We start from the raw sequence: 23,523 nt of genomic DNA on the forward strand, positions 1-23,523 counted from the left end.
TGCAATTTTCACAAACATGAGTTTACATCCATTCTATTCGCTAAAAAGTTTTTAAGATATAGCGGAATAAGTAAAAAAGGAAATTAAAATTACCAATCTCCTGTCTAAGCTACTGGGACTATATTTTACAAATTTTATTTTTTTACCATTTAAATTAGAAATTAGTATAACAAATAATTTTTTATAATGGTTGAAAAATTATTTATAGTAAGGTATACAATTGATTATATCATTTTAAAGAATGTAATTTTAAATGACAAAATTCAAGCACAAACTTTCAAATAATTTTTGAGTTGTCAAATTTTAAGAAAGCCGAACATATAAAATTTGATTTTTTTTAGAATAATAAGTTCTCAATTTAATAGTTGATAATTTCGTTCAAATTTTGTATTTTGTCATACAAAATTGCATTTTTTAAAATGGTATAAACAATTGTAAACCTTCTTCTTCAAAAAAATTTTGAACCATTAATTAATGAAACATTAAAAAATAATAAATAATTACTGAAAATTATTATTTCAACACAATTATCATGAATTTTATAATTGTGTGCAAAATTTTTTCACTAGCTTAAAAAAACTCTCGAAACATTGCGAAATAATATAAAAGTAAAATTAACATTAAGGAATCTAAACTTTCGATCACTCTCCAGACTAACTACTACGGCCATATTTTCCAGATTGCGGCTAAGACCATATCATGAAAGTCAGGAATCCAAATCCGTCCAAGGAAAATTTATGTTTATTCAGAGAAAGTTCGCTTTTATGTCTGATTTCCTAATTTAAAACAGTATCAGCAGTAATTAATTAGCATATTTGAGGTCAGGCTCTCGAATCATTACGATTGAGTCCTTTATATAAAAGTCCGATCATCCGAAATCAAATGTTTCTCGGGGAGTTCCGTTTTTTATTTTGCCCACTGTACTATTACCGGTATATATATATCAAAAATAGTACTTTTTTTCAAATAAAAACTATTAAATTATGTATAGTCTTGACGTTAAAAAATCCGTAAGAAACAAAGTCGTGCTTTTTTTTTATAGCAATGTAAAATGCGTTTATAAGTGCAAGTAAAATATATACTTGTACCTGTTTACTTTTTATTATTAATATTTCAAAATGTTTCTTTTCTGATACTAAACCTTTATAATTTCTGACCTATTACATAAATACAAATCAAAAATAATACCTTTTAGATATAAAAACTATTAACCTATATATAATCTTATTCGATTCGACGTGCAAAAAATACGTAAGAATCAAAGTCGTACTTTTTTTACAGCAAGGTAAAATACGTTTATAAGTACTTTTACCTGTTAAAATGTACTTTTAGCTGTTTACTTTTTATTATTAATATTTCAAAATGATTCTTTTTTTATACTAAACCCTTATAATTTCTAAACTGTTGCACACACACACAAGCAAGCACGCACACATACACATGCGAACCTTTGACCTTGGCCTATGCCCCTAAAGAGGCATTTATCGATTAATAGTTAAGGTTGGAAGACAAAACAGATAGAAAATAGAGAAAACAGCAAATAGCAACAAAAAACAAAAAGGCAAAATTTCAAAAAACACACAAGGTCTAAACAATACATAAGTACAGATCAAAAATAGTACTTTTTACAAAACCCTTGAAACTTCTGACCTATTCTGTGCATTGACTCGCGTATCAACATGAAAAAAAGCATACGAAACAGTGTCTCACTTTCTCTTGAAAGTAATGTCAAATGCGTAAACAAGTACAAAATTGTACTTTTTGACATAAAACCTTTATAACTCCTAAACTATTAGTCCGATCGCTTAGGGATTGAACTCATTTAATTCGGCTTTGAAAAATACACTAGGAACAATGGCTCACTTGCCTGTTAAGAAAAAATTCTATTCTCCCTCTAAAATCACCTCCATTTTTCTCAAAAAAGGAGAAAGTAAGGGAGTTTTTAGGTATCAGTTTTATAATAAAGAAACAAAGTTTTTACGGGAAAAAAATTTGCTTATTAAATTTTCTGAAGAAATTGTCTCATTTTACTGGGCTAACTTGAAAATGTATTTTATTTGTTCATTTATTTATTTAGTTTTTTATAATTTTTATTTTAATCTTATTTTTTTCTTATTTTGTTTAGGTTTGTGTTAATTATTGAACTATTACGACGGTGTATAGTACGAAGCTTATATGAATATGAGTTTTAAAGTCTTTTTTCGTTAAAATTTAATTTAACTGCATTTTTAATTTAATTGTCATGTAAAATTGTAAATTGTAAAATTTTAATTTGAACAACAAAATGCAAATTTTTTTGTTCAAATTATTAATTTTGAGGACTTTAATTATTTGAGCAAATTAATTATCCTGAATTTGAAACAATAAATGTATTTAACTTATTTAACTCGTTTAAAGAAAATTTCTATAAAAATTTCCAAGAATTTGGAATTAAATAATAGATTCCCTAAAATATCGATTTAACAATTTATAATATTATTTCAGGGGTATAAATATATCTAAAGAGAAATTCAAAAGCTGAATTAGAGTTTTAAATTCGATTAGTAAAAAAAAAACAATTAGTTATTAGTACATTTTTATCGGTGACTAACTGAAAAAGTTTAAAAATATTGCCTTAATAATTCCCAACAGAACGAATAGGGAAAAGAAAAGAAGAAAAAATGAATTTGCTCTACTACCAAAACAAGAAAAGTTTTAATCAGCTTTTCTGTTGAAAAGGTAAATTGAATCAACTCTTAAGCTTGTTTTTCTTGTCGAAAATGGAGTTAGAAACTGTCGCAAGCACACTAATTACGTTGTGGTAATAGGGTTCTACCAATTAAATTAAAGCAATTCAATTTCTTTTCTCAGGTAAGTGTTGATTAGTTTTCCAAAAAAATGTCTATGTTTGATTATGAAACTTTTCTGTCTTCTTAACGTTATGGGAAAAAATAAAATGGTTTTACAAATGGAATAGAATGTTAAACTTACGACTATAATTACAAAGTTAAAACAAAAATCACGTCTAAATACGCGAAGAATGACTTTATTATATATTGCTTAAAATAATTAGATAATGCTTAGATGATTTTAACTTTTAAAAAAATTTGTATGAAAAATAGGTAAAATTAATTTTTTTAAATTAGATTTGTTCAATATTATTCTTTTAATACTATGTAAAATTTCATTGGCTGCACCAAAAACTTATAACTTTAATATCGTTTTTGCTGATTCACTTTCGTGTGTGTAAGAGTGGAATCTCGCAATTAAAGTATCGACCACATTTTGAATAGCTGGAGCACTCAAATATCTATTAGAACTCAGAGCGACCATAGAAAATAAGTTTCAGTGGTTTCTTGATCGCAAAAAAAAAACTGTAATTTTATCGTCATTATTAACAAATAAATTTCGACGACTTTCCAATTATCAAGAACACTCAAATCTCTACTTGAGCTCTGAACCTGATGACTATGCAAGTTTCAATCTTTTTCTGATCGGTAGAAAAATTTACGGGCAGATTTGTATTTTTATGGTTGTCTTAGCTTTATGGGTATAAATTTAGTTTTATGGTTAGTAACTTGAACACTTTTTGACGGTCACTGACCGTAATTTAGTGCTTAAATATACTATCAGAGCAAAAAATTGTTTTAAAATAGAAACAGAAACGAGATCAATCTATAGCATAATTGATATCATTATTATCATATTAAATAAACAAGCGTTAATAAATCATTTAAGTTCGGACGATTTTTATGCCCAAATTTTAAAAGTAAATCTTCATTATACTCTGAATACAACCTCGTTAATAAAACCATGACAGTATGATAGTGCCGTAGAACATCAAATTTCTTTAATCAATTATAATTAATCTGAAATAATATCATGAAAATTTTACAATCGTTTCTCTAGTTTTCCTTTTATACTATATATACAAACATAGTATTTTTAATTATTTCGAAACTGAAACCATGGATACTTACACATTAGTAATTTTAATCGATTATGATTTTTATAATCATATAATATTTAGAGTATGATTATAAAGCTTCAATCTGTATCAACAACTTACTTTCATAGTATTTCTCGCTACTTAAATCATGCTGGAGCACCGGTATGAGAGGTCACATGAGGTCACTGTGACCTCCCGTACCATTCGACAAATTTTTCTTGACCATTCAGCATATTTACGAAAATTCATTTCCTCTTCATTTGTTTAAAAAACACAAATTAAAATAATGAGCAACGTGACTTACTTTTTCTTTATCTTTCTAATTCATTTGTTTATAAAATTGGAAATAAATTTGCTTCAAATTTATTTGTTTTTTCTAATATAACTACAATTTGATTATTATTATAATTAAATGGCAAATCTCCGAGGATTGGTGAGCAGAAAAAAGAAAAAAGGTATAAAAATTGGGGTATTAAATAAAACTTGGAGAAAAGAGAATATCGCTCAAAAGGAACTGTGTCAGAATTTTTGGGAGTTAGCGAGCTTAAAGTGGAACCCTTTTGGGAATTATAAAGAAAACTTTAAAAACGTAAACCCGATAAAAATTACGTGTCCACTAAATTGGAGGAAGGATCTTACAAAATCCTTCGATGCTATCAGAGAAAAGTTATCGTTAATCTATCGTTACTAATTATGGTTTGTTATTTTTTTGTTAATCCATTGTACTCTTTGTAGATTTTTCTGCACCTCTTCGTAACTTTAAGTTTCTGAATTTTTTTGATTTTTGAGCATCGCGGTCAGCTACTATGAATGCTTAATATTGAGAGAATATTTTGATTCCAGATATAAATGATTTACGTTCATTTGTATTCACATTCAAGATTAGAATTTGGTTTATATTCAAAATCAAGATAGGAATCTGGTAAATGGCCTACGTTCAATTGAAAATTCCCGAAAAGGGAAATAATTTATTCAGGAAAATGAATTTTGGTATTCAAATTTCATCAGATAACAAAATACATTCAGATATAACAAGACAAAATACAATGTTTTCTTTTCGAATTGCTTTTATAACAATTTTTTTAAATTATCGATATTTTGGTAACAAACTTCACATTAATTGAATTTTCTACATGATTTTTCTCAGAGTATTTCATATATTTCTAAAAATCCCTTTAAAAATAAAAGAAGGGATTTAATTTAATCTTGTAGTGCCTGGTACATGTTTTAGTGAACAACTGGTTTTGGTTTTAAAATGAAGACTTGAAGGAGACAAAATATGTAATTATATATATTCTACATAAAGTTTTCACAATTATAAGAGAATGAATAACACTTGTCAACAAATTTTTTGTGGTTTTTATACGAATACTTGATCTTGCCTAATTTGGCGGAGGGGATTTCAAATGTGAAATTAATTTTTCTTCATTAAGCTGTAATTTTTCTGTAAATAACATTTTTTGTCTATTTTTAATCGAAATGTACAAATTTAAAAACGTTATATGTAACAGGAGGTCACATGACAACAAACTTCAAGGGGAATTAAAGCATCTCATCGGGAATTAGGGGAATTACGGTCGTCAATTGCATAGGAACCTATGAAATTGACGACGAATGTCATAGTACGCGGCTAGGGAGTCTTCTCCTATGAATCCCTGTTCAGAAGCTCACGAGAAAACAGATCATAGCATAGATGCTTCCCTAATGGCTTATGATGTCATTTCCAGACTGTCCATGTTGGGTTGCAATTTAATTTTAATCCTGTCTATGTGCTTTAACTGCTCTAAAAGTTTGTCGCAACATTTTCACGACCCTCTGTTATGCACAACGTTTTTAAACTTGAATATTTCGACAAAAAATAGTTTAAAAAGGTCAGAAAAAAAGTCATTTAAGGGGACACAGGACGTTCAAAACAGAAAAGTGCAATTTTTACTCGATCATTTTCACATTTTAACAGAATAGAAATCCGTGTACAAAGTAGAAATGTGTAGTTAGTAGAAAGTGAATCCGTGTAGTTAGTAGAAATCCGTGTACAAAGTGTAAGAAAAAAAATAATAACTAGTTTTAAAGTTATAGCTAAAGTATGGTTTCAAATTTTGGGTAATTAAAAAGTTCCTTGTGAACGAATTTTAATTTTTTAAATTATTTTTTTTATCCAAATACGTTGTTAATAGGCATTTAGATAAATTTAAGTAGTTATAGTAACCGTTTAAAAATACAACGTAACTAGGCATTAATTTTTTTTGTCACCTAAAATTTCGTCAAAAAACAATTATGTTTGTACAATTATTTAAAAATTAAATTACGATATTGAGTTAATCAAATGAATTTAGAATTAAATAAGATACATTGAAAAGTACCTAAACAATTTTTAATAATTATAGAACAAAAATGATGCGCAAGGAACTTCTTGAAGTACTGAGAATAATTAAAAATTCCATTACAAGAAAAAGCAACTTTGTCAACCAGAACTTCATATTGATGAATGGACCTTTACAAATTCATAATTTCACAACTCGGTAAGAAAAATTCTGATTTAAACACGGTTTGTTGCTTATTACTTAGCATAAATTTCTTTAATGTCTTAAGAATCAAATAATAGATTTTTAAAGGAATAAAGAAAAGAAGAACGGAAAATTTTTCGATAAACTAAAATCTTAATTTATAAGTATTAAAATTACAATAATTATATTATTTAATTTACTATAAAACAATATCAATTAAATATTTCAAATTACCGTGTATTAGAAAAAAGACGTGATATATTTGAAAAAAATTGAAAACCACTTCGAAATTTTGCATTAAAAAAATACTATAAAATGCTATTTTATTCGAGGGTCTTGAATAAATAAGTAGTTCTATAAGCCCATCAATATCAATCACTGTCATTTTTGAAGATGTATCGTGTGCTAATATAATGAATCACTGTAATTTCTTTGCGCCTCACAAAATACAGCATGTGACAAAGTTTCTATTACATGTTTTGATGCATTTTCCTATTTATTATTGGTCCTATAGTTTAGAAAAAAAATATTGTTTGATCAGTATATTCATATTAGTAGAAGTGTACGAAAGTATTATGTATAATGTCTCGTGTTTTGATGAAAAATAAGAAATATGAGAATTATTGTGTATTTTAACTACGCAGTGTATGCAATAACAATTGCTCTTAAGATAAAGTATGACAACCATTGCTTGACAGGTGCATTATTTTTTTCTCATATTATCACATTCATCTCTTTTTTTCGCTTTTTTTAAAGAATTTTGAGTTAATAAAAAGAGAAAAATAATATTTATTTATTCAGTAAATTAATTTAATTAATTAATGAGTAAAAAATCTAATCCAGCAACGCACTCTAAATACCTTCGAATTCAAAAACAAAAACAATTTTCTTAACCTGTAAATTTAAGAGACACATTATACTTCTGCATTTTATAGGTATAACTATTTATTTAACATATTATTAATAATTAATTTATATTAAATATATATTTCATATATAGTTAATATAATCTAAAACTTGCATTCTTACATTTGCGAGTTACTATAAATATGCAACTTCTGATTTTTACAATTGAGCATCATTATAAAACATGATTATAAAAAATCCTGATGAAATTGCCATTCAATGATATTTCTGGTAAGATAATAATAATTATTGTTTATAAAACCATAATCTACGGTACTTAAATCTTCTTTTTTTGGTAATTTTTCTCTTCATTTAGAACGGTTAACCGGAATCTCTGGCTTCTTATATATAATTAGTAAGAAATACAGAACTGAATTAGTAAATTCAACCAAATAAACAGTTTTTATGCTGTACTCTAAGGTATCATGATAAAATTACTAAATTTTTACACATATATTATTACGCATTATTGTTATGCATTACAAAACCATATTTTATTATTGATTTCAAAAAATTATTGTCAAAGCACTTCGATAAAAATTACGGAGCTGTTTGGAGTTCTCATAGAGCCAGAAACGTGGGTGGTAAATTTTACCATATTCTGGTTGTTTAAACCATACTTTTTTTCTCAGTGAGTAATTAAGTGAGACTGTTAAAATTTATCGCCAGTAATGAAACTCTCTCCAAAAGAAAGGTTTAATTATGAGCAGATTTTATAACAGGAATTCAGTTCATTTTTTCACGTGTTAATAAAACTGCATAAATATAAAATTTTGCACAAAAAAAACTTATTGTAAAGAAATCTTATAGTCTAACATCAAGGTGTTCTTAACCCAAAATTAGCATCGTGCTTTTGAAAAAACCTTTGTTAGCATTTATTAAGCCCTTTTTTGGAAACTGCTTTTTTTATTGAAGGTTTGGTTAGTTAATCTCAATATTAAAATAAAGAAATACTACGCAATGGTGATAAGAGCTCCTGTATATTTTTTCATAATGTATCTCGATTTGAAACTTTTGTACGCAAACTTATTTTTAACAATATTCAATTTTTTGTTTTTTCATAGATATCTCTTTTAAAAATAAAAAATATAGTTAAAATATCTATATTATAGTAATTTAAATCTATTTCAAAGTTAAACTAACCTATGTTAAACAATTTATTTAACATATCGTAAGTCCGCTCTAAAAACTTCAAATTATTAGCTAGAAAACTAGCCAAATATCAAAAGTATTAGCCAAATTTCAAAAGTCTTAGCAAAAAAAAAATTATGATTAATTTTTTCCCATAGGAAACTTCAAGTCAAAATACAAATTGACTATAAATTAAACCATTTTATAAAATGCAAATTCAAATCAAGAATCATTTAACAGTTGAAAAGGAGTAAATGAACAATGAATGGTAAATAGGATGAAAAATTAGGATGCTTTATCATCTTTGAGAGGAAAAAAATAAGAATTGTATGAGGCTAAATTTTGATAACTTATTAGACTAGAGCATAATATAAGGATAAATCTGAAGCAAAATTTTATGTTTTGTTTTTAGATTCTGACTATTTTTTAAATATTTGAATATATATATATTTAATTTTAAATAAAACGCATTCTTAGAGTCTTATTTTTTAATAAAAGAGTTCTTACTACCTCGCTTATTTCTTTACCGTCACGATTTTATCTTATTTTATTTTAAAACCGTCGTTGAACAGCCGACCCAATTTTGAGTTTACGACTACCAATGTTTAACTCCATAGCTTAGTAATTTTGAACACAACCCAGAAAACAAGGCAACTCCAGGATCAAGAATTGAGAGAAATTCTGCCTTCGTGAAAAACATTTAGATGGAACTAACCCTCTTTTGCGTTACAAGGAGAGGAAAACAGCGAAAACCTCCCACGGTTAGCCTGATGGCTATGGGACTTTATAGCCACCATGACTCTACTGTCGTGATTGTAATCATTCGGAAAAAGATCGAAAATAAATTATTTGATTTATTTAATTATGATTTATAAGTTTTTTTTTTTACAAGCAAAGATTTTTTTATCGAAATTCGGATGAAGATTAACACGTTCATTGCATTCCGAGTGCAGGTGGTTATAGTATCATTGAAAGTTGGTAATCTATAAAGATAAAATCAAAATTAATTTGTCTTATTAACAAACATTTAAGTTTTTAAAATTTACATTAAGTTTATTTTAATAAATAATATGTTATTTATCACGAGAAAATTTGTTTTGTTCGAAATTAGGTGGATGATAATATGCATCAAGATACAACTTTATCAGCTTTGTTGACATTAGCTGTAGGGAAAGAAAAAAAAAAAAAAAAAAAAAAAAAAAAAAAANAAAAAAAAAAAAAAAAAAAAAAAGAGTTTTGTCTCGCGATATCGCGTGATCTTGCACCAAACGTGCCTATCTATATATTACGAGGGGGGGGGGAATCTTTCTCGCTGCTTATATTATCTGAACTTAATATAATTCTAATTTGTAATGCGACGTATATATAACGGAACTTACTGTAATCGAAAAAAATATAAGATATGTTCAGAAAATTTCATATTGACGTAATTTTCGAGATCGTGGAAATCTATATTTTTCTTTCAGGTAGAAAAAAATCGTTTGCTAATACTTTCGCCAAAACGCAAATTGTTTCGCTGAATTTGGCGAATTTTGCATTTGGCGAGGTGACGAATGCTTAGCGCGGGCCCTGTATCATATTATAACTTTTGTAACAATAACCTTTACCCTTTTTATGTAATCCAAAAGAAGAAAAAAAAAACGATCTCTAAAATATCCCACTAAAAGCACTAAATGTTAAATTGCGTTTAGTTATTAAATAATGACGTAGATATAATATTTATGCTCTCGTGAATGTTTTAATTTTTCAACTTATTCCTTGGCTAATAGTAAAAGCCTTTTAAACTCACTTGGCAGCGGGGATGTTATTTTCTCCGCCACTGCTATGGAAATGTTTTTCATGACGCTTATGGCTGTTTCTTGACAAATATTTTTCTTCCCTCAACAACCAACAAATTGATAGAGTTGCAAGAAATATTTGAACCAAAGTAGGAATTTGAAACCTTTCCTTAAAAAATAAAAAATAAAAAAAAGAAGAAAAAAATTAAGCTATCTTAAGTATGAGTAAATCATTGAATGCTATTTTTAGATTTTTTTTATTTATTTATGAATTAAAAAGTTATTTTTACAATCTGTTAAGGAACATGGAAACGAGCACAAATTATTTTCTGTTTCTAAAAGAATCTATATTCAGTCTACGTAAAAATTTATTTTAATTTAAAGTAAAAAAAGAAGGAAAATATTATGAAAGCACTTAATGAGTTTTGAAACTGGACAATTATTTTTTTTTATTTGTTAATGCTTGCTCTTTTTTTATATTCTGTTTTTTTTTTTTTTTTTTTTTTTTTTTTTTTTTTTTTTTTTTGTGTTTTTTTTGTTGTTGTTGTTGCTTGCATTACTGTTAAACTGTTAACTGTAATCAAACTTTAGATATCTTTTTTTCTGTAATAAGGTTAAAAATTTCTAAATTTTTATAGATTTCATAAAATATATACAACAGTCAGTAATCAAAGAAATCTACACCTTAAGTGAATTATTACTGTTTATAATAAGATTTCGTGATTTTCAAATATATTTTGACTATTTAATAATTCTATATAATCAGCAAACATTTGGAGTACTATTTATAATACTTTTATTTTCTATGATAAATCCTTATTTTCTGTAATGATAATTGTGATTCTTAGAGAATTCTGAATTATATAGCTACGTAATATTCATAGATATTAGAACTATTTAAACTTATATTATCGTTATGTTTCGAAGTAGTAGCTTATTTTCATATCCTTACAAATTTAGTTTTTAGCGATTTTAAATAATTAAGCATCGATGTGGTTTAAACTTTGAAGAATTAAAATCAGAGGCGCTACAGCCCATAGCGAGCCAAGGCCTACTGTCCCCATCTCAGTTTTCTTGACCTTGGCCTCCGGGGTGCAGGAGCAGATTTTCCGGTTAGATGGTCAGCCCGGTACTCATTTTATCGAACCACTGAAGGGATAAAAGGCTGAGTCGACCTTGCCCGGTCCGAGGATCGAACCCAGGACCTGTGGCACGAGAGAGCTACCACTCATCCACCGGGCTTAAACTTCGAATAAAAACGTATTTTCTGTAATGATATATCGTTATTCAGCAGTAATTATACATTAATGTTGTTTAAACAAGTCAGGTTATTTTTTAGTACTTAAATATATTATGCTTAAAAGACATTTTAATGTTAAAAATTTAAATTACTAGACTTTCAGAATCATTATCTGTCTCGTTTAAAACAAAGTATCTAATAAGTCGATAAACCAATTTCGATGATAGGTTTTCTGCGAACAGATATGTAGTAGTTCAAACTATCATCGAAATTAGGTGATTTCTTTCTTTTAATGCTTAGTAAAAAAAAAAAAAAAATGGGATATTGATTTCCTAAGTGTATCTGTAATGATTGGAGAGACAGTTTTCGGTCCCCACTGTTACAGATAAAAACTAAAACACTCTAGACTCGGCGGTGCGAAGGGAATAAAACTGTTTTCATTCGCACTATATAAGTGAAGTCATCTACTGTTATTGTTCGGAGATAGCAAAATGTTTCTGTTGTTTCTCCGTTATTTTTGCATAAGTGTTAAAGTATTTAATGAAAGTATCAAACAGAAAGTTATTAATAGTTTTAAATCTTTTTGTTTTATTTCCATTTTACGGTAATGAATTATATAGTTGCATTTGGAATCACTTTGGAAAGCATTCATGAAAGGCAATAACGGTTAAACGTTTCCGCAGATATGCTGTACCGCAACAAATGGAATACGGAGCAATTATGGGGTATGTATTTAAATTTAGTTACAAATAATGAAGATCTCTGAAGTAAAACATCCTATAAAGGTAAATGTAAATTTCCCGAAAGTACAAAGCCAATGTAGCCATTTATTCTCTTATCTAATAATCGTGTTTAATATGTAGGGGAGAGGGGGGCACATGTGAGCAAATTTTTTCATTTCTTCATTTTTCAAAAAATATCATAAATTTTTCATAGTAAAGAAGTCCATACGTTTAAATGGTCTTTTCTTTGTCTTATGGAATTTTTTGAGATTTTTCAATAAAATATTTCGTTACTTCATGATATTTTAGAAAAATTACTTCAATTGTTCACATGTGCCCCTATTGGGGGCACATATGAACATGCCTGGGGCACATATGAACAAAATTAAAAACACAAAGCAATCATCATATTTCAAGGAAAAAAAATCTTTAATTTAACAGATATAGATACGCATTATACTGAAGGGGTTGTAGCTTACTATGTGAATTTAAATTCTACAACAGTACTGTCAATAAGAAAATAATTTTTCAGCTGTACAATAATTTTTCCGTTGTTGGGTTTTTCTCAAGTTCATGTTCCACGGGAGTTGTAATGGGCCTTTTTCTTTCTTCTCTAATACTTTTTCATGCTTTTTGTTCATTTTTTCTATCTTTCTATTTGCAGCTTTAGCAATTCTATCTTCCTCAGGTGTATCAGTTAATATATGCAATTAATATACTGTTCACATCTGCTCCAGATGTTTTGTTCACAAGTGCCCCATCATCCTTCTTAAACCTAACTTGAAAAATAAAGAATTTTTAATTGAGTAAAAAAAAAAGAATAATTGTCATAAACTTACCTGAATGTTCATATAATGGTCTGCAATAGGTAATTTTAGTTTATTAGTTGATTTATACTATGCTTTCACTTGAAGAAGCAAGTGATTATAATATATACAACACCAGCTGATACAAAGAAATTGTCAGAATAGAACAACAAAATGTCTCATTGCTCTGAAAGTTTTGCAGAGAGGTAGGACTAGTTCTGCCATCAATTGAAAATTTTTCGAGATTTTTTATTTCAAATCATATTGGTAAAACATACCATGATCACATGTGCCCCCCTCTCCCCTACTTAATAAAGAACATTGCTGGTATATGTTGGGAAAATGCGGTTTTGATTTTAACTTCTTCACCAATTTTCTTTGATATGAGAGGCGTTTTATAAATTAGGGACAATTTTTTCTAAATTTTTGAAGCGTTGGCGTAAACCGAAAAATACTTCAATTTAAAAAAAAATTCGTTTTCGTTGAAGATGCTGGGATTAAAAGATTTTGTTGACTTCCCTCAAATTTTAGAAATCAGTTTGCTCCATTTTAAGCTTAATATATTTAATATATCCCTAGCTTTTCGCTACTTTTTTGAAAAACATTTTAAGTTTAAAATTTCTAGTATAAATATTTTTTAAGTAATGAATTGTAATGAATAACGACGAATTTAAGGAATGCTATTTTCATAATTTCTTGAATTAAAAAAATGAAAATTGATATTACTTTAAATTTCACTAATATTCATGTTTGTATTTTTACGTTCTAATATCAAGAAAATTTAAAAGAGCAAATCATTTTTTATTAATTATGTAATCACCTTTCATAAGATCAAATGTTAATATTTCTTTATGCTTTCTCTGAACTATTCTGATTATACGTTTAATATTCAAAAATTTTAGTAACTAAAAAAATAACTTTAAGGCTTTTGAACATTACTGTTCATAACTATATTTTTATGTTTTAGTTTTAATGGCTGTGTCAGGTTTTAATTTTATGTTTTAATTTTAATTATAATAAGGGAAAATATTAGTATTTTTTGCGCGATACTACGAACTATTTAACTATTAAAATATATTTAATACTCAGAAACTCTAGTTGATAAAAAAATATTTTAACGCTATAGTTCAATAAAGAGAATTCGAGACCTAAAAAATATATTTTAAAGACAAACTTAAGAAAATACAGATTTTTCTTGACTTTCTTATAAAAATACCATATTTTCAGGCAAATATTTGTCCGTATCATTTACATTCGGTGATAAAAATAAACGTATAACTTCAGATACAGTTTTTAATATACCTTTAGCTAAGTATTAACATAGAGATATTAAAGCTAAGCAATCTTTTTTTTTTTCTGAAAAGATAAGTAAAGTAATCTCTGACTGTTTTGAAGAAAAATATTGTATTTCTGTGTTTGTTTTTGCATGGAAATAAGTAGGCCTCTATCTTTACAATTCGTTTTTTTTTCGAAAATTCTTAGATATTTGGATGTAAGGAATACAATATTTATCCAGAAACATAAAAAAACTTATACTTTCACATAAAGCTTTATTTAAGCACGTAATTATTGAAAATTTCCTTGGAAAAATTCTTTTATTGGTGATTTTATTTATAAAAATAATAAAATAATAAAATTTATAGTGATAAAAATATAATAAGAAATATTACATAAAATATAAATATAATAAAACGATTTAAATATCTTAAAATTAATATAGAAACATATAATATAGCACATAACTATATATATAACTATATAACATATAATATAGCACATATATAACATATAATATAGAACATAAACATACTTTTTTACGGATTCGGGCTCTTAACGGTCAAAATATGAGGAGCAGCTTCTATCTTTAATATGTAGTCTGAATAGCTTGGATAACTTAATGTTAATTTTACTTTCAGCACGTATTTATACATAACTCGAGTGCTTTTTAAAGGAATCAAAGCATTTTTGCACACAATTAAAAGGTGCATTCGTTCAAAGATAATTCCATGCACAATAATATTTTATTATTATATATTGATATTATAATATTTTAATACTATAAAATTTTAATATTCTATATAATAATGGTCAAAAAAAGTTTGAGATGATGTAAGGTGAACCAATTTTACATCAATTTAAAGGATGTAATTAAGAGCAAAATAGAAAATTTGAACAAAATTGGTCGAATGGTTCTCAAAAAATCGAATTTTAACTATACAACTTCTTTAAAATTTGATGATTTGGAAAATATTCGACCGATAGAGCTTAAAGTTTGTATTTTTCTATTTAAAAATTACAATCTTTAAAATTTTTTAAAAAATAGTATACTTTACTATTCGAAATTTGTTTAACCATTATTAAATAAAATGTTAAAAAAAATAATAAATAATGATTAAAAATTATTTTTCGCGTGGAATTATTCTTTGGATAAATATATTTTTTGATTGTGTGCAAACAATCTTTGATTCACTTAGAAAGTTCTCGAGATATTTCAAAATGAGCAAAAAGTTAAACTAACATTTCGGGATCCAAAATCTGGGCTACTCACCTGACCAAACTATTGGGTCCATAATTTGAGATTTAAAAATTCGAATTCTATAAAGGGGAGGTTTATCGAGAGAAAGTGCGGTTTAATGACTGATTTCGTAACTTAAAAAATTTGATCTGTGTTAGCTTTTACATTCTTTTATTTCCACAGACATACAGAGACGAACGATAAACAAAAACATTAATAATAAGAAAAAGTCATTTGGTTGCCTAGCAACCAGCTGGAGTTGCAGTTATTATATCGGCAGACGATTTAAAACAATTATTAAAACTAACTGTTTATTGATGACGGAACAATCTGCACTTATCAGTTAGTGTATTTGAGATCAGCCATTAAGATTGAGATACTTGCAAATCCGATCATTAGAATGTTACTCAGGATGCTTCGTTTTCGATTTCGCGCACCATGCATCCCTTTTATGTGTTAAAATATTATTTTGCTTGTTTTCAAGAGATGCAATTCTAAATGTAAGTTACTGCATTGCTCCATTAAAGTTAATAAATTTGTGAATTTTATCAAAATTTTTACTATTTATTACAAAGAAGAGAATCCCGCTATGAATATTTTTAAAAAATAAAGTGAGAGAAAGAGGAAGTTTTTAAGTTGTGCAGCTTTTAACAACTTAGATAAAGGAATTTAATTTTTATATGTGAAGTGTTTACTTTAATTACATTGGAAAAAAGAAGTTTAATAGTTACCTGATTTTAAAAAATAAAGAACAAGTTTTTTTTCTTAAAAATAAAGCAAAAATTTGATATTTTTACTTTAGTATCGGCTCTAAATATTTTAGCGGAGCATTTATTAAATACTTTTTTATGAAATTAAGATCTGTTTATCATGCTTTCTAACTTGAATGAAAAATTTAAAATACGCACATTTAATTGAAAAAATATAAAACAAAAATTTGCACATATAAATATGTTCGATCAATTAAAAACATTTATGTATTAATTTATAAATTTTTTTTGCTCAAAATAAATGTTTAAAATCGTAAGGAAAACATTTATGTAATCATACGTTTGAACTATTTTTGTTTTTGTCCTTTGATAGTTGACAGATACGAATAAACATAATGAAAATGATATTTAGTTTGAGCGATATTACTTTCTTTCCACAAAATAATAACTTTTGATTTCATATCCAATTTCATTCCTTTATTATTTATTGTTATACAGTTGTAGAAATAAATATAATATTAAAAGAAAAATTCATATGCTTGGTTTTGGTATCACATTGATCGTGTTTTCTGCATTTCTTATTTACTGTTCCGCAATGAAAAATTAATGAAACACGAAAATGTTTTGGAAAGGAATGCGTGTACAATATGGCATTAAAATTTAAAGTGTTGCATATTAAAGAGTTACCACATTTACTTTCTTTCATGCGTAAAAAAATAATGAGGCTATTTTTAATTTTTAATTGAAATAAGCTAGCTAATTCAAAATTGTATTACTGAGCTAGGATTTTTATATTTGTTTATAAAAAAAAAGTAAAACTGAAATATAGCAATATTTTCGAAAAACTTAATAAATTGCTTACATTAAGCTGTATTGTTTATTTTAAACTGTGACGAGTCAGATCTGGGAAGTTGATGATAAATGCATTTTTTTTTCATTTATGGCATAATTCATATAAGCATTATTTATAGTTTTTTTTTTTGCCTTTTTTTTTCGCTTTGGGAACTTTTTTTTTCCTTTTTTATTTATTTTTTTATAAATTTTGAATGATGCTTTTTTTTTTTAATTTTAAGAGCATCTTGTTTGTAAATTAATTATTTTCTTAATTAGTATAAAATTGCTATAATCTTGTCATTTTAAATATCCTCCAGTAGGAAATGATATTGAACAGAATTTTTCAAAAATAAATAGAATATAAATAATCTCTCAATTTCAGAATATCAAAAAAATATTTAATAATACAATGCAATTTCGATTTATTAAAGATTGTAACTAAAAATTTACAAATTTGTATTCATCTTTATAAAGTATTTATTCATTTATATCATTTTATTTTATTCATAAATTCCATATTTATTTTAATTATTACCTAGTTTTTACAAAATTTATAAATACAAGTTGTGATTTATAATTTTTATTTTTAAAAGAAGTTAATATAAAACATGTTTTTGAAAATTTTCTAGTTAGTTTTTTTCAGTTTTTTTTCAAATTCCTTAAAAATGCTTAAAGAGCATTTTTAAGGAATTTTTTGGCCATCAAAATCTCAGCCCTGGTTATAATATATTATAATAGAACTCTGAAATTATTATTATCAATAGTATGTTGCTTTTATTATTAACTATCTTAAAATATTGTTATTCCTGAATTTGAAATTAATAACAAATTTAAATGTTAAGTAATTTGAAATCCAACCGAAGTTACAACAGATAAAAAATAGTTTAGCTAATAATTGGCTTGTTAAAATGAACACGTAATGCGAATACAATATAATAAAATGAAACAAAACACTACAAAAACAGCATTAACGTGATGAAATAAATTACAGCAGGCAAGCATCTAAAATATTTTTGGGATCCGATCTTTAAAAACATTTATTTTGTTTGAAAAAAAAAGTCTTATTGGAAACCAGCGTATAAATGACGTTAAAGTAATTGAAAAAAAAGAAAACTTTAGGCACAAACACACATACACTGTACAGGTCTAAAGGAAAAAAGGAATTAAATTCCGAAGGAAAAGTTTGTAAGAATACAGAGCTTACTATTCAAGAAGATAAATTTTGCTAAACAAAATTTTTAGTTCTAAAATTATTTTTATTGAATGAATAATAAATGAGGTTCTACAGGAAATTATAATCCCTTTCCAATTTTCCTTTAAATTTAACTAAACAAATTATTTTAAGTAAGATTTTCTCCGTTAAAACTCACCTGTTAAAACAATTTTTGTACATCTCAACATCAAAAGTGATGACAACTACTAGGCGTTTCATTACACCAAGACTAAAGATTATTCCTGGTGTAGTGGGCCACCAAAAATATTATTCACATTACTTGGTGTAAAGTCACCGCCATCATTTTTGTTTTTCAACATTACTAAAATTTATAATTACTGTGAGATAGGATACGCATAAGGGTCATTAAAGTTTATTTTACGATAAAATATAAAGTGAGAATCCTTAACTTTGCGTACAGAAAATACGCACCACACAGAGAGAATGCTAATATAAATTCGAACTAGGCTTATTCGAACTAGGCTTAGTTAAAGGAAGTGAATAGAAGTAAAATAAAATTATTTTATTCAATTCACAAATTTATCTAAATAATCTTATGAGAACATAAAAGGTGAGAACATTGTGAGAACATCATAAATAGCATATGAGAACATAAATTTCTTTATTATACAATTTGAAACATGCAGTAGTTGGACGAAAATATGGAAACATTTTCTATACTAACTCTATGTTAGCAAGTTCCTGGAGTAGTGAGACCCCAAGAATATTCCTTATACTACTTGGTGTAATGTCACCGCCATCATTTTTATTTTCAGTAATACTAAAATTTCTAATAACTGTAAGATAGGACACACATAAGAGTCAGTAAATTTTATTTTGCGATAAAATATAAAGTGAGAATCCTTATAGAAAATATAGAAAATACACACCGCACTGAGAGAATATTAATATAAATTCAAACTTGGCTGAGTTAAACGAAGTGAATAGAAGTTATATTTAATAAAAGTATTTCATTCAATTTACAAATTTAGGCAAATATTCTCATGAGAACATAAATGAAGATGAGAATATTATGAGAATATAAATATCTTTATTATACAACTAAAAACAAACAGAGGCCGGACTAGTTTGGTTAGTTAGACGTTGGGCCCATGTCCAATGGGTCTTGAGTTCGATCCCTGAGTAGTAAATGATGACTATGTTAAATCTGTCAGGTCACGAAGTCTTCCATATTCCCATAACAAATCATACCTTCTCATAATAGATATTCTTGGCAATAGATCTTGGTCGTACTCTTGGCCCCTGAGAAACAAGAAAAGCACTCCCTGCCTTAAATTCGCTTGATTTCACTAAGCAGGCTTGCTGGTATTCGCAAGTGGTATTAGAAACAACAAAAACATACAGGAGTAGGACAAAAATATGGAAGCATTTCTATACCAGCAACTAACTCTATTTAAACAATCTTTCTTTTAGATCTAGATAACAAAAAGATTTTACATGACAAAACTCTTCGCTTAATTTAAAAAATCATACTTGAATCTCTTTTAATTTATGTCTTATTTATCAATGCAAAATTCGGATAGATCAAAATGAGAATAGAGGGCATTACTTGTTTCCTTTTCTGTTCCAAAATCTATTTCTTAGGTTATATTTTGGTAAATCATGTTGGTCATTTAAGAAAATAAATTGCGAAAAGAGAAATTCGAGTAGTTTATTCGATAAAATTGCTTACATTTACTGAAGTTTATCACGCTAAGCTGTTTATTTCTTCTTATTATTATAAAACTAAAAAAAGAAGTAATTTTTAAAAAAAATCATGTTTACTTGAAGAATTTGTAGTGAATAGGTTATTGCTTTTTCATTTAGAAATGCTAAATTTCCATTGTTTATTCAATGAGGTAAAGCAAAACTCAAAAAGTTTATTTCGGAATGCGTCGAGTAAAATAATTATTTAGCCTTTCTCATTACATTTTGTTAATAAATAATAAACATGATAGTCTTTAAAATGCAAAATAACAAATTATTTTCGAGTTCTTTGTCCGTTTTGATAATTCAGATCAATGATAGATCATAATCATGGATTATTGAGCAATATGCTCTACTAGATTGTAATATCGAAAATAAAAAAATTGGAAGCTACAAATCTAATAAATGATTATTCTTGCTGCTATGATTATCGTTATAACAAATACTAATGCAAAGAATAAATTACAGTTAGATTTTGGAAATTATTTTGATTCCACCATAAAATAAATTAGAAATAGATAAATATTAGAAAACCAAAAGGTAGACTACTAAATTTATTTGTTTATACTGATATAGATCAGTAAAAATCATTTGTTTAAATTAATTTGTTAAATTAATATTATGTATAATGTGCAAATTGAAAAACAAAATTAATTATATTTAGTTCTGCATATAATTGCACGAATGCTAAATTATCTTCTCTTTTATATAAAACGCTAATACGTACGTATGTATGTATCAATAAAACCGATGATATTTCTTTTCTCGCGCTGGCAACAGTTAGCAGGGTTAGCGAGCAACAGCGAGCAGGGGGCGAAGCCTCCTAGTTTTAAGGAATTTTTTTAAAAACTTTTTAGCATCAATTAGCACAACAGTCGCCTAAAAAACCAATTTTTTTTTTCATTTATTTATTTACTTCATTCATACTGCAGTCGTGTGTAAAAGGTGGTTAAAGTAAGATTTAGTTTTTCAAATTTCTTTTTTATTAGTTGTTAACTTCTTATCTTAAGATGCAAGTTTCAATTCCCGAGAATAAAAAAGAAATCTGAAATGTGATAGTGAATAAAATAATGCGTTAAGAAGAGCTTTCTGAAGTCAAACTTTTGGAGGAGTTAAAACGATCAATGCAAAGTTATTTGCAGAAGATACTTATCTACAGATTTAAATTGCGATTTCTTTTTAACTTATTTCTCAAAATCATGCCATCGATCTCGACGAAACTGTTCATCCGCTTTTCCTTACTTCATGAGATTATAGAAAATCATATCCTGTGTAACAAAGCATATGATGTTTTCGGTATCTTTCTTTTCTTCTCTAAGCTTAAAAATATTTTTTTATGTAAAATAAGGAAAAATGAATTCAAGAAACTTATGAAAAATTTAAATAAATGTATGAAAAAACAAACATATAAATTCAATAAATAAAATTAAAATAAATAGAAAAGGGAAATCAATATACGTATAATTAAATAAATAAGTAACACAAAAAAATAAATGAAATGAAAAAATAAGTTAAATAAAAAAATAAGTTAAATAAAAAAATAAGTAAAATAAATAAATAAGTGAAAAAAATTAAATAGCATGCATGAACGAATTGTCTACGCCATTTCACTGTGGGCCAGAAGACCATGATCTTCGGCCAAAAGTCAAAATTACATTTCCAACTAAAATATGTGTAAGCAGTTTTAATATTGCTCAAATTAAGTACTCATAATCATTCCAAACATTATAAATTACTTTTTGAACCGACGAGAGTAGTTAAAATACGAGTACGAGAGAATGTAAGTTAAAAATATGTTAAAAAAGTCTTTTTAAAATGTAACTTTTAAATTTATATTTCAGAAATATATATAGGAATTTCACCTTTCTGTTACATTTTTATTAGAGTAATTAGTCTGAAATTATAGTACAACTTTTCAATTTGTTGGATTAGTCAATACTCTTGACAAACTTATAGTTTATATCGTATCATTTGACATTTTGCAATGTATGAATCACTTTCGAAACTAATCTCCAAAAAGTTCCACGAGATAATTAGCTAAACTTTTTTTTTGTTGCCTTCTTTGATGTTTCTTCTTTCGAAAAAACCTGCCCCATTTTGCCCATATTTCAAAGGTGGACTAAATATACCAACAAAAAAAATTATGTTTTTTTCTTCATGTTTTCGCGTCATTTTGTAACTAATTAGCGTTATTTTGTTATATTACTTCGGAAATATAATTTGTTTTTCATTTTTAATAAGAAATTATGAAAATTATTATATTTTCATTGCTATACTTAATTATTTTAACGTATTATAATATTTTTTTATTTCTGCTCACCATATTTCAGCCACCATTTTGCTTTGTTTTTTGGTATTTTTAGTGTATTTCAAAATTTTAACTATGAATTCAATTTACCTGCAGATAAAAACCCCTAAATAAAAATCCCCAAATTTTGAAACAGATTTTATCGAAATACTAATTTTGGCCACGAAACCTTGGATGCTGGCCCACTGTGCATTTGCAGCGATATCAATTTTTCTAGTTTTTAATAAAATCGAACTGGAATTTGAATGATAATATCGGCTCTTTTGCTCGGAATGACCGAACTCTTTTTATTAGCAGACCCACATTAGATATAAATCAGTTTTCCCTTTACAAAATATCAGGTGCTTTTGAGGTTCACTGTTTCAAAAAATAAACCTGAGTAAAAAATAAAATGTAATTTCACCAAAAATAACCTATTTTTTGCCACCAAAAATTTAAACCTTAATTTAACCTGATTTACACCTCACAAAATCAACCTTATATATAACTCAGAAAAAATTTTACTTTAGATCGGGTGAAATTATTCACACCTCAAATATACATCTTTGCTTAAAGTGTAGAATCCATACTCCTCAAAAACAACCTCTCTAAGCTGGTTGCTCTAAAGAAGATTTCTATCAACCTCAAATGTGAATAAAAACAAATTCATACGCCTTGATTATACACCTTGGGAGATTGGCATTTTAAGGTTTTTTTTTAAATGAACTTTGAATAAACCTCAACTAAACCATGACACCTCAAAACAACCTCATTCAAATCTCAAAAAAAACCTAAAATTTTTTAAGGGGTCATCTCTTATTTAGTGAATGAATAAAACCAAAGTAAAAACATTTGTCTCAATTGAAGGTACTTAAATAAAAGTATTCTTAAATTGATTGTATTGTAAGTTTATTGCACGTATACTCCTCTTAAACATACTCTTTTTCTTAATTTTTTAGATTTTAACTCAAGAAATGAGCAACAAGTCAGTGGAAAATGATGAGAATTCGTCAGAGACTTTAAATCCAGCGAGTGAATCAACTTGTTTCCAGCCTCGTTTGAGCCGCACGCTAATCATAGTCATCATATTTGATATTCTTCTTTGCATAGCAACTATTGTTGGAAATACTCTAGTCGTCTTTGCCGTTCTAAGGTACAAAAAGTGAGTTTTGAAGTCTGGGACTAAAGAATTACATATTACTTTGTAGCTATAGTCATTACACTAATAATGCAAAGTCTGAA

The 23,523-nt window shown here is 26.8% G+C and overlaps 1 protein-coding gene across 4 annotated transcripts in view; it reads left to right on the top strand.

The window, feature by feature from the left end:
- Positions 1 to 23,523, top strand: part of LOC107436937 (somatostatin receptor type 5-like) — a 67,143-nt gene that overhangs the window by 38,833 nt on the left and 4,787 nt on the right. For 2 of the 4 annotated variants that reach the window (XM_071177428.1, XM_071177430.1), the window contains exon 2: positions 23,241 to 23,443. In XM_071177428.1, coding sequence (XP_071033529.1) covers positions 23,241 to 23,443 — 203 coding nt within the window. Of the gene's footprint in view, positions 1 to 12,075; positions 12,213 to 23,240; positions 23,444 to 23,523 lie in introns of those variants that run through there. The other 2 variants (XM_016048773.3, XM_071177429.1) reach the window with 2 other exon arrangements.

This window comes from Parasteatoda tepidariorum, chromosome 2 (genome assembly GCF_043381705.1).
Source record: "Parasteatoda tepidariorum isolate YZ-2023 chromosome 2, CAS_Ptep_4.0, whole genome shotgun sequence".
Lineage (NCBI taxonomy): Eukaryota > Metazoa > Arthropoda > Arachnida > Araneae > Theridiidae > Parasteatoda > Parasteatoda tepidariorum.